The following is a 12,170-nucleotide window of genomic DNA, read 5'->3' on the forward strand; positions in this document are numbered from 1 at the left end:
GAGGTGGAATTGTGCTGTCTTGCATCTTTTGCCTGTGATTTACGTTTCTCTGCTTTTCTCCCCTTACTCACTTTCCCATGATATTGAATAATTTCGGAGGGATTTATTTTCTTCTGTGGCAGTTAACACAGGTTAGGGTGGTCTACAGTATAAATAGGGTATGAAATAGGATCCATGCATCTCTGATTTCATTAAGAGAGCTGGCATGCGCTGCACTTCAAAGGCTGTCAGCTGCATTGTTGACTGCGTTACTGTGGGTTGGCAAGAGATGTTGCTCCATAAGAAAATAGCCACCCACCAGCACCAGGAAAAGGCAGCAAACCGTGAAGGAGCTGGCAGAGCCAGAGGGCACAGTGAAGATCAGCATTAACTGTTAAGGGACTAGGGAGCCTTCGGGAAGGAAAGCAACAGGAGTGGAAGGCAAAACAGAATGTCTGTCCCAGTGTCCGTGAGACTTGCTGAAGGCTTAGGCTGTTGTGTTAGAATGAAAGCTGAACGGCCCTGGGTAGTGGGAAAGTTAAATTTTTGGACAATGCATGGAAACAGTGAGAAATACCAAACCGGGGCCAGTATTTTCCTTGGTAAGGAAGGCAAGAGCATGAAGTTGTAGCTGTGTTTATGGCATCCCAGTGTCTGCTACTTAGCACAGGCGGGGCACATGTGACCATTTAGACATAAAAGTGTTCCCACGAGGACTGTTTGACAAAGGGCTTGGAAGGAATGTATGTGTTCTGCCATCATGTTAAAAAAAAAACAATAGCCCATCAGGAGTTTCCTTCTGTTCAACATTAAGATGATTTAAATCTGGTAATTGAGTTTGAGTAGAAGTTTTGTTGTGTTCAAAGTCATTATTTTGTATAACGCGCTTTGAGAATTTAGGTAAAACCCGCTTCTAAAGTGATCTGTCTAAATAAATGGGTGGGAAAGATGGCGTTCAGCCAAGTGTTTTCTTCTTCTGTGCTGAAACCTCACATTTTCCTTTCTCCAAACAGAGGCCAAGCACGGAGGACACAAGAATGGAAGGAGAGGAGGGATTTCCGGAGGCTCCTTCTTCACCTGGTTCATGGTCATTGCACTGCTGGGCGTCTGGACGTCTGTGGCCGTCGTGTGGTTTGACCTCATTGACTATGAGGAAGTTCTAGGTAAGAATTGGGCTACACGATCTCTAGTGAGTTTGCAAGAGGAGAAGTGATAGCCCTTGGTACTCTGCACGGCTTGTTATTACCTCTCTGGTACTACTTCTGGTTGTAGCTTTCCATTAATTCTTGATAAAGTGAAGCAAAAGGGCGCATTGCTAGGGCTGCCCAGGAGTAGTGGCCTTAATTTTGACGATTTCTATGTAGACTCTCTGTGTATTGTGGTATATGGAAGCTTCCATCAAAACATTTTTTCTAGACTCATTTTCACTATTTTCTGTACTTTTTATTTAGACCATGAACTACTTTTTTTAGTGGGCTTGGCTCTGAGATAGCACCTCATTCCGTGGCCCAGGCTTGTCTGCACCCTATAGTGCATCTCCTGCCGTGCCTTCCAGTGTTAGGGTTACAGAAGTGAGCTGCAATGGTGGACTTGCAAAACCTTCCTTTAGCAAGGGTTTACAAGCACACATGCCACGTCTGTTGAGACCGGAGTGTGTGTGCACATGGATGCATGGGTGCTCAGGAAGCTGTGCTGCTGGTCCTGTGTGCAGCTGGGGCACCTCTGGGCTCTTCAGGGAAGTCCTGGGGGTACTTCCAATAGTGTCTCACCTTCTGCTTTTCCCCTTTTCTTCACATAATCACTAAAGTTTTTATTTATGTACCTCTGTGGGTGTACTCCATGTGTGTGCGGGGGTACCCACAGAGGTCAGAATTGGGCAATGGATCCCTTAGAGTTGGATTTATGGGTGGTTATGAGCTCCCAATCTGGTTGCATAGAAGTGAACTTGGCTTTTCTGAAACAGCAGAAAGCGCTGTTAGACACTGAGCCATCTCTCTAGCCACACTGAAATTTAAAAAAATGATTTGTCTTATATGAACCATTTTTTGTTTTATCTTTTTTTTTGAAAATGGGGAGAAATGATGTAAGTTATATATCGCAAACATTTGAAAATCTACAGTTCATTTTTTAATATATCCATCATTTTGCGCCATCATCATCTAATTTTAGAATGTGCCTATTACCCAGTCTTCCCCAGACATTCACTCCTCCCTCACCATTTTGACTTTCTGGGATTATTTTTGGGTGTTCTGAGGATAGCATATACATGCGTGTGGCCTTTTGAGTTGCCCCACCTATGCTTGGCATCATTCTATGTGTAAGGTTCAGAGTAAAGCTCGATTATGCATATGTACCACACTCTGCTTATCTAGTCGTCATTGGTGAATACCATTTGTTTTTCACTTTTGGCAATTATAAAGTATGGCCCCCCCTCTTTAATAATGCGGTTAAGGACATGGGCTGGTCGGTAAGAATAATACACATTTGTTACTGTTGTGTCGAAGACCCACCCGCTGCCATGACACCCCTCGTGCCTGTCATAGGTCGCTGCCCTCTTCCTTAGGGGAGAGGAGACCAGTGGTTAACACAGAATACTCACGTATGATCTGTCACTCACTGATGGTTTTCTCTCTTACTACCTTAAGGGACGTGTCTCCAAAGAGATGAATAAATGTAAAGAATTTTAGCTTGGCATAAGCAAAAACTGTGACTTTGTTAACGTACAGTGCTGTGTTGCAGGGTAATGTGTGTACCTTTAATGATAAATAACTTCTTCGTGTTTTTGCACGCATGCAGCCAAAGCAAAGGACTTCCGTTATAACTTATCAGAGGTACTTCAAGGTAGGCTCTCGGAGATGCATTTTAAGTGTACTGCATCTGTCTCTCAGACCTCATCCTTACTCTATTCATTTAGACATCTACATCAAAACTGTGAGTCGCAGGACCAGCCCCCCTTGGAAGGCTCTCAGGAAGGGTGTGCCTTTCTGTTTTTACAATGGTATTAAAGTACTTTATGACTTCCAGGCTGTTACTTTCATTTTCTCAGCAGAAAGATAATGTCTTCATCCCACATTCTTATGGTTTTCTTGTGTGTGTGTACCGAGCAGACTTTTGCATAGCAAAACCGGAGCCACGGTCCTGGGAATTTTTGTTCTGTACCAAAATTCCTGTCTGTCCCTAGATAATCCTTTAATGTACTTTGAATTAAAGGACTGGAATCAGTATTTATTGCCAGCTGTTTTTCATAAGAATGCTATAGTTTTGCTTTTTAAAATACCGCTGTGTACTATGTTTTTTCCCATAGGCTTTGTCCAATACTCAATTATAAACTGTGTTGATTTTGGAATACTTTCTTAGGGTCTGGACTGTAGTAGCATTTGAAATGCTAAGCCTTACAGATAGCTCCCTGGAAGCGCTGGCAGAGCGCATCAGTGTTGAGCAAGGCCGAGTGTTCTCCCTTCTCACCGTTTCTCTTGTAAGCTTTCCCTCTTTTCCCTTAAGTAATGGATGCCCAGTGTCCAGGATATTTTTAAGTGGGTGACCATCCATTTTTCCCTTGTCATTTCAGGAAGCCTCCAGTTTTATATGCTTTACTTTTGGGACAGGCCCACCCCCTTTAGCTGATGCATGCTTCTTTGTTGTAATCTGTTATTAAGGATCAAACAATTAATTCTTTACTGGGTAAAGTACTTATTCTCTCTGTTGATTTGTTTATATTTGCTCTTTATTTGAAGCTTAGGTTGCATTCATTGTTGATCGTTAAGTGATGTTTTACATCTTAGACACATCATATTATATGCGATTGTTCGACTGTTAGAGATGGGTCCATTTTTTAATATATGTGCCAATTTTGATGTAAAATGTTGAAGAGAATAGTCAAATAATTGTGAAGTGATAGGATCAGAATATTCCCAGATCTTTGAGAAAATATCCTGTCCCTCGTATGTTAGAATCCATTAGCCGCACCCTTCTTGAATCTGTAGGTGATGCACTTGTGAGTTTCTTACGTTTCTGCTTTGCAGGAGTAAAAGGAGGGGAAAAAGTAGCACTTAGGGTGTCTAGCAACAGTGAGAGATGGTTCATTATTTAATTTGTTTTCTCTTTTTTCCTGTGTCTATCATTTCTCTCCTGCTGTAGGAAAACTGGGAGTCTATGATGCCGACGGTGATGGAGACTTTGATGTGGGTGATGCCAAGGTTTTGCTAGGTAAGCACATTGCTTTCTTCCTTTTCGTTAGAAGGCTTAGAGACCGGAGTCAAAAGAATATCTTTACTATTCCTTAATGTTAGATTTACTAATTACATATAGTAGAGTATAACAATTAACTTATTATAACTGATAATTATCCGCAGCAACTGTAAGCGTTTTATGGAAGTTATTTTTCAACCGAGTATTTCATTTTCTTGATATACTAAATGACCACTCCTCCATTTTGACTTTTCAAATTGCTTTGGTCAGTAAGTGAGCATGTAGTTAGTTCTTACACATCAGTTTTTAATAATGATAGCTCCACTGTGTTTCAGATTTAAACATTTCATAGTTTGAACTTGATGTTCAGAGGCACAGATAATGTCCTCACATGCTTTCAAAGGAGGAACAACCTTTTAAAAGCATCATTTAGTATAATTTATTCTGACTTCATGATGTAAATTTCTCCATGCAGATACAGATTAGGGCCAGCTCTGCTTAGCCTTCATAATAAGACCAGATCAGGGCAGCATGCTCAGTGTAATAGAACCACAGATAAAAATGTGCATTTCAGAAGGCTGACAGAAGCTCATTTTTGAAATAAAACCATGACAGTAAATGTCTTTATTGTCTTATTTGTCTATAACATTTTACATTAATAAAATATGAACTAGTGGTCTTTAATCACGTTTCCTTTTTTTGGTAGTCATGGGCTCCTCTCTGTCTTTGTAATTACATTACTAGCCAGGTGTTTCTTAAAGATTGGTATTTCCTCTGTACAGTTAAGATAGTCATTTAGAATAGAATAGAAATAGAATAGAATAGTAGCTACACATGGGATTTTACACTTTCAAAATTGGCTATACTTTGTGTACTTAGCCACCACCCAAAATGAAAAATCCGTAACGGAGTTATAAGTAGAAAATCTGCTTGGTTTGGATTCTAAGATATTCGGAGGGTTTTTTTTTTCCCCCCACTTTAAGATGTTAGTTAACTTTAACTCTGAGAATAGCTGTTTGCAGGTCGACAGACCTGCTGTGAGCAGCTCTGTTCCTTTCATTAGGCTTGTGTGTCAGGAGGTAGATCGGGAGCGGGGTGGGGGACCACCTGCTGAAGCTGTTCTATGTACAGGTCTCCGTTCCTACTTAGCTTATGACTTTAATACAGATGAGCTGCCAGGCCCTTTGCACCTATCACCACCCAGTGCTAGGTGGTTATTCTCTGCCCCAGAACAACTTTTGCTCTGCTTGGTTTGGATGATGTGGGTTCTTTTCTCACACACGGGGGAACTGAAGCTCAGCTGTGCCTTAGGTACTTGCAGGTGTCTGCAGAGACGAACCCTGGTCCAGGGTGGTGCTGCTCTGTGTGACGGGGGGGGGGGGCAGTTAGAGAGCACGTACCCCTAAGAAGTCAGCCCCTGCTTCCCTTCATGTTTGCGTGTTACCTTGGTCCCTAAGGGTACAGTTAGATTAAGGCAGGAAAGCAAGGTTAGGGAGGGAGGGAGAGGCACAGAAATGGATGTGTTAAACTACCACCATCTTGGCGTTGATTTCATTTCCCCCACCTCCATTTGAAGTCTAAATCTAAACCATACTAATCTGTGGAAAGTCTACATACATGTTGCTTTCCTTTGACATTTTAATCCCCCTCCCCGCCCCATGAATTATTAATATAAAGGCATGAGTAAATCAAGACCAATAGCTGTTACTGATTTTGCTAATTCTAAATCTCCTGGCACACTTTGCAAAGGTCCAGATCCTGCCCTTGGATCTAGAATATCCCATTGTTGAGGCCAAATTGTTCAAAATGCAGGTGATTTGGGTTTCAGTTTGCTAATGAAATCTACATGCACATATATGTGCAATGACAATTATAAAGAGGCAATGAATTTGAAAGACAGCAAGGAGGCGGAGCAGCAATGGGAGGGCTTGGAGGGAAGACAGAGAAGGGAAAAATGGAAAAATAATGTAGTTGTATCTTAATCTCAAAAAAAAAAAAAGGAAAAAGAATGTTTCTCACATACTGCCAGTAGGATATAGTCCCAGGACTCAGTGCTGAAAGTACTTTCTATAGTAGCCTCATCCAAGGGTGCACACGGGCCCCTTCGTCCTACAGCTAGCACCTAGGTGACCCTTATCAGGGCTGGTGCAGTGCTAAGGCGATGCAGCCAGCTGCTTATGTACGTGTGCTAATGGAACTCATCTAGCATGAAATGCACACTCACCGTGTGTGTGTGTGTAGAGTGGTGTGACCCTTAGGTTCTGAGGAATTACATGCTCAGAATCGCATTTCTCTCCAGACCAGTATTCCTGTTCTAAGATGCCAGTACAGAGGCAGAGCTGTAGTTGATGAGTTGGTCGGAAAACCTCATACACAAACCTGAGGGCCTGAGTGTGGATCCTTCAGGTGCAGAAGCGCATTTCTCATCAGGATACGGAGACAGGAAAATCCCTCGGGACTGTCTGGCTCCTCTAGCCAGATTGGTGGTCTCCTTGTTTAGTGGGAGACCCTGTGGTGAGTCAGTCTGAACCTGTCTGGACTCCCACTTCCAATGTGAAATCACGGTGAACCTCAAGGCCTCCTGGGCTCAGTACTGGGGCATGAAGAAGATGCTTGACATCAGCTTCTGACCACCACATGTATGCCCAGAGAAGTGTGTGCATGCACACACACACACACACACACACACACACATACATAACTCCAGGCTGTTTGGGTCACTGTCCAAATATTTGTTACTCGGTTCCACTTGCCATACAGAAGCACAGAGATGCAGTAATGTGAAACACTTAGAGTACATGGGAAGAGCAAAGAAAACCAAGGTTCTCTTAATATACAGTGGTGGGATTTAAGTTGGGGAGAAGATTCATTCTCACAGTTCTTGGTGGAAATGCAGATCTTTGCTCATAGCATTAGGAGGCTTAAGCTCAACGAAAAGTGCCTGGAGTTTGTCAAAGAATCAATAAATACCAACTGCAACTGTGTTAGCCCCCCTCCCACGCCCCCTCGCACACACGCTAACATGGAGACTTCCAGGATCCAGTTCTGCTGGCAGTGCAGAGACGTTCACTGGGCTCTTCCTGACGGCAGCTAGCCAGCATTCTGCTGTCTCTTGTGTGCCCGTCCAGGTGGTAGTTGTGCTATACGGAGAAGCTGTTGTAAAGCCTGGCCGAGCAGTCTTTGGCTACAGAGGGACAGGCTCCCAGGTCCTGAGTTTCATACTCTTCCTGTTGTATCTGCCATCTGCTTTTCTTCCTCAAACTGCTGGGTTGTTCAGTGTGCTGTGCACGGATTTGATATCTCCAGGGTCTTCCCCCAGTCATTTCCCCACTGGAGAAAACCACGAGGATTTACATCTGGATTTCTTCGACTCAGGGGGCCCTGCAGGGCTTAGAAAACTGCAGACATCAAGAGTCTTTGCTCTCAAGGCCGAGGGGAAGAGGAGTTAGGGACGTCTCTGCTCAGCTGGCATAGGCAGGAGGCGAGGATTATCAGCAGCTGGTTCTAACTACTGAGCAAATTTACAGAGCCTTTGGCTCAGCTGGAGGAGTGTTACACCACTCACCAATTTAGGTGTTCGACATAAATTCCACACTTGAGTGTCTGGGTGCCCAGCTGAGACGCTGTGGACCGTAATCCTGGTGGCTTGCTTGCCCCGAGCATCCCCAGTTTACTCCAAGACGGACGATCATTGCTGAGCAATTTGGAGGATTGTTCTCCGATGTCACTTCTGTTCATTCTTCCTGACACTGTCTGCAGAGTTTGGTGGCACATGTTGCCAGTTTTCCCGCCCAAGATTCTGGTGGGAAAGAGGCCAAACTGCCGAGGAGCTGGGAGGAGCATGGGTTGGTGGGTGGGTGGAGACTTGGTTTGGAGACATGCTTCTCAATTGATTTCTTTATTTTCTATGTTACCTTTCTGTAGATCTGTGACCGCAATGCACCTCCCTTTTAAGATCGCTCTGCCTAAGCTCAGCTTTTTTTCCACCTAACTGCTCTCCCTGTTTTCTCTTTCCTTCTCCCTTTATTCTTATGTAGGCCTGACCAAAGATGGCAGTAATGAAAATATTGATTCTCTTGAGGAAGTCCTTAATATTTTAGCCGAGGAGAGTTCAGATTGGTTTTATGGTTTCCTCTCCTTTCTCTATGATGTAATGACTCCCTTTGAGATGCTAGACGAAGAAGAAGAAGAGGAGGAGAGCAAGGCGGCAGATGGTGTTGATGGTACGTCGCAGAGCGAAGGGGTTCAGGGAAAGACCTGTGTCATTTTGGATTTGCATAACCAGTAACTTTGGTTCAGGGACACGAGTCCCCGGGTTGTAAAGTGGAGCAGCCCCCTCCTCCCTCTTCGCTTATGCAGGGCTCAACGTGCGGCGGGGCAGTTGTGACTTTGTGATACATGTCAACCATGTGCTCCTGCCCAGTGCAGCCACTTAGCTAGTCCCTCGCTTGGCTCCCTCCACGCCTAGAAAGGAAGTGGCGTTCCTCACCCCAGACTGTTCACGAAGTGCACTGGAAACGTTGTTCTTGGTTGTGTAATTGGTTTCTGTATCATTTTGTTTCAACTTATGTATTCACTAACCTCACCTGGAAATTGTGTTGTATTTAACCCTTGACGCTTTGTCTTTCTAACACTCAATGACAACTCTAAAGGGAGTGATTCTAAAGCTCTTCCTGGCATGACTAATACATTCCACGCTTCCTGTTGATCTTTAACTGGCCTGCTGTGTAGTGATGGCTTTCTAAGAAGCTGGTATCTTTTAATCTGTAATTTGTTCAGGTTAATTGACTTGTGATAAAAGTTCCTACAAACTTATTAAAGTTCTGTATTAATGGTGCTTTTGATATCATTTGAAAATAACCCCATGTTTTTGCCTAAGGCTAGTGAAGATTCTGGATTTAGATACTAACAGGTCTCAATGTGTCTATTTCTTAAATCAAGAGTTTCTTGTAGATTTCATTTTTAAATATACATCTAGAGAAGGTAATTTGCAATATTTTTACGTAAGCATATTATAAAAGAGGGAAAGTATGAATGAGCATCTTGCATAATGTACATATTAAAACTATCTGTCCTGAATTAGTCATTTTTTCTTTCGTAAACTTATTAGCTGTTGATTTCAGGGTTAGGTATAATATAATGCTTAAATCCATAAACTACATTTATTAAAGTGGTCATTCATTTTTAAGAGATTTTTTTTTATTAGGAATGTAGCGATAGATTTGACTTGGTTTGTAAAAAGTGTTGCTTCATTAATACAGAAGCAGTTATTAGCTGCATATGAATCCATTGCTGTAAAAGATTGCATTAGTTTTCCCCGTGACTTCCCTCACACCTGGCGTAACATGGCCCCTGAGAGATTTGTCCTTGCTGCTCTTTGAAGGACTGTCAGGATGTTTAATCCCCTTTGAGGGTCTCTAAAAGTTTGCTCTGCTTTGGCTCCTCCTGCATTTTGAGTTAGAATACACTGGTGTTTTAGACAGTTTAGGTATTGTTTTCAAATATTCTTTGTTTTTCTATATTTACTTTTCATTCCCTCTGGGGATAATGTGACAGTGTTCTTTCATGGTTATGAAATGCTGGCTACAGCACAGATCCTGAAATCAGGACCCAGGGATTGACTCTCTCCAACCGTATCTACTTTTATATGTGGTGACATGTGCCCCTTGTGGACCAGGATTTCTCAAAGCTTAAATGGTTAAGACTAGGTTTTCTCACTCTTGTGTTCAAGCAGAACATTTTACTGTGTTAGTGTGGCCTTGGTCCGAAGCGTTTGATACTCAAGCATACAAGTGCTTCAACTAAGCCCTCAGCCAAGTAGGGAAATGAGTGTTCTTTAACAATCTTCCTCGGTTATCTTAGTCTTCCTCAAGCCCGTGTCTTAATCCACTTTGAATGTGAGCACGGTAAAATAATCAAAGGTTCTTAGTTTAAAATTTGCAGTCTTAAATCCTACACTTAATAAAAGTCACTGATTTAGATGGTCAAGAAATGGTTTTCAAAGCAATTTTGCTCCTGTGTCGTGACTAACTATAGATGGTATTTCGGCCGGAAGTAAATAATTCAGTTTCTGTGTTAAAAATGTATGTAATTAATTTCTCATCGAGTTTTGCATTCTCATGATACTAATGCACAGTCTATGTACAGAAATTAATTATGCCCATTTTTCCAATTGGAAAACAAGCGTGTGACATGGTTATGCCCTGACAATTTAATACCCACCTCTACTCAGTCCGTTTGAGAAGCCTTCCGTGGCGGTAAATACAGGCGGCCAATGAACCCCTTGCTTCTGTGACTTCCTTCAACTTGTATCTAAGGCTTTCGTGTGTATGTGTGTGTATGATAAAGAATAAAGTTATTGGCAAAAGTGTGGTCTAAAGCAAACTCAACTTCTCAAGTGTTATTGATTACATGTATCTAAGTTGTGGGGTTTCTAAGGTTTAATTTTGTAATTATGTTTCATGAAGATAGCTTTCTTAGTTTATGTCTTCTCAAGCTTACCGGCTGACTTCGAAAGGCAACTTTGCATTCTGCATGTTTGAGCGTTTGTACAGTGACAGAGATGTAAATTGCTGTATTAACTCTGCCTTTTCAGTTCTGATCACCAAAACAGTGGCTTGTACTGTGCGGTCAGTGTAGCATTGGCTCCCCAAAGGGGCTGTCCTTCCTGCTTAGCTGCTTGGCCACTTCTCCTGTGGAGAAAGCGCTGGTCTCCAGTTCAGTTATAGCAGGGAGCGGGTGGGGGGAGCTGGAGATTCTGTGCCATTTTTTTTTTTTTTTTTTTTTTTGGCTTCTTTTGGCACTGTTTTCTCCCTGGAATGAGTGAAGCTCCTGCGCGGGCATAGCTCCTGCGCGGGCATAGCTCCTGCGCGGGCATAGCTCCTGCGCGGGCATAGCTCCTGCGCGGGCATAGCTCCTGCGCGGGCATAGCTCCTGCGCGGGCATAGCTCCTGCGCGGGCATAGCTCCTGCGCGGGCGTTTCTCAGGCGCTGACCTTACTAACTCGGAAGCGGAAGCGTGACTGCCCGTGTGCTGCCTACGTGGATCCCGTGTGGCACAGGATGGAGTGCTGGCTGGTCCCACTTGAGTCTCTCTCCACATTGCCCCTTTCCCGACATGTAAGAAAAGCCTTCTCTGTGCTCGAACCCTGGTTGGCTTGTGTGTCTCCTAGTGTTTCCTCAGCTCTCTTAATATTGGAGAACCGAGAGAGCAGATACAGGCACATCCCTGCTGCTTGTCTCATTGCTGGGCAGTGTCTCCTGGGGGTTGGTATTCGCAGCCCTTTCTTAAGACAGTGCTGGCTCTGTAAAATGTAAAACAAGCTGTCTATGGTGTGGGCTGTGGAACCTCCTTTAATGATGATGTAAATTGCCGCCCTAAACAAGGAATTCGGTGACTGTCTTCATACATTGTTTGATAGGACCAGCACGGCATATTTTTCTGAATTTTGCTGAGGTAAACCTGTCGCACCCTCGCTAGATTGAGGGCTACTTGAGCCTCTCAGGTGGGTGTCTTGGGCTCTATTTGATGCTTCATTGCCGAGTTCACCAATGACATCCATTAGTAGCGTTAATCACTTGCTGATGTCATTCCCGTGCCTAGCATGGAGGAGCCTCAGGTGCTCTATTGTATACTAAAAACACTGAAGGTTCTTTTCCAAAAGCAAGAACTAATGGAAGTTTTTCTTTCACTACCCCCATTTGGTACCTTCTCTCCTCAAGAGAAGTGGCGTTTTGAAATTTACTCAGTGGATCAGCGGTGTTCCACAGGTTCTCGGGCGGCCCTCTTCCTCTCTCACTAGTGTGCTTGAGTCTGCTTTCATTCCCCGTCAGCCATTTAGCTCTGTGTCTTCACTCGCCTCTTTCACTGTCTTACCCAACTGTGGAGTTTACAGCTTTCCTCAGTGGAGATTTCCTCAGTAGTGTCCTTCTTAAGAAGGAAGTGGATGCAGAGTCTCTGCATGCATTTCACCAAGTGGGGCAGCCATATCGACTGACCCATTG

At 43.5% G+C, this 12,170-nt stretch overlaps 1 protein-coding gene across 12 annotated transcripts in view; it reads left to right on the plus strand.

Annotated features, from left to right (window-relative positions):
* Positions 1 to 12,170, plus strand: part of Asph (aspartate beta-hydroxylase) — a 181,710-nt gene that overhangs the window by 35,611 nt on the left and 133,929 nt on the right. For 5 of the 12 annotated variants that reach the window (XM_087897068.1, XM_087897074.1, XM_087897066.1 and 2 more), the window contains exons 2-4: positions 993 to 1,142; positions 2,776 to 2,820; positions 4,117 to 4,185. In XM_087897068.1, coding sequence (XP_087753194.1) covers positions 993 to 1,142; positions 2,776 to 2,820; positions 4,117 to 4,185 — 264 coding nt within the window. Of the gene's footprint in view, positions 1 to 992; positions 1,143 to 2,775; positions 2,821 to 4,116; positions 4,186 to 8,204; positions 10,552 to 12,170 lie in introns of those variants that run through there. The other 7 variants (XM_087897073.1, XM_087897075.1, XM_087897067.1 and 4 more) reach the window with 2 other exon arrangements.

The sequence above is a fragment of the Myodes glareolus genome, chromosome 16 (genome assembly GCF_982192425.1).
Source record: "Myodes glareolus chromosome 16, mMyoGla1.1, whole genome shotgun sequence".
Classification (NCBI taxonomy): Eukaryota; Metazoa; Chordata; class Mammalia; order Rodentia; family Cricetidae; genus Myodes; species Myodes glareolus.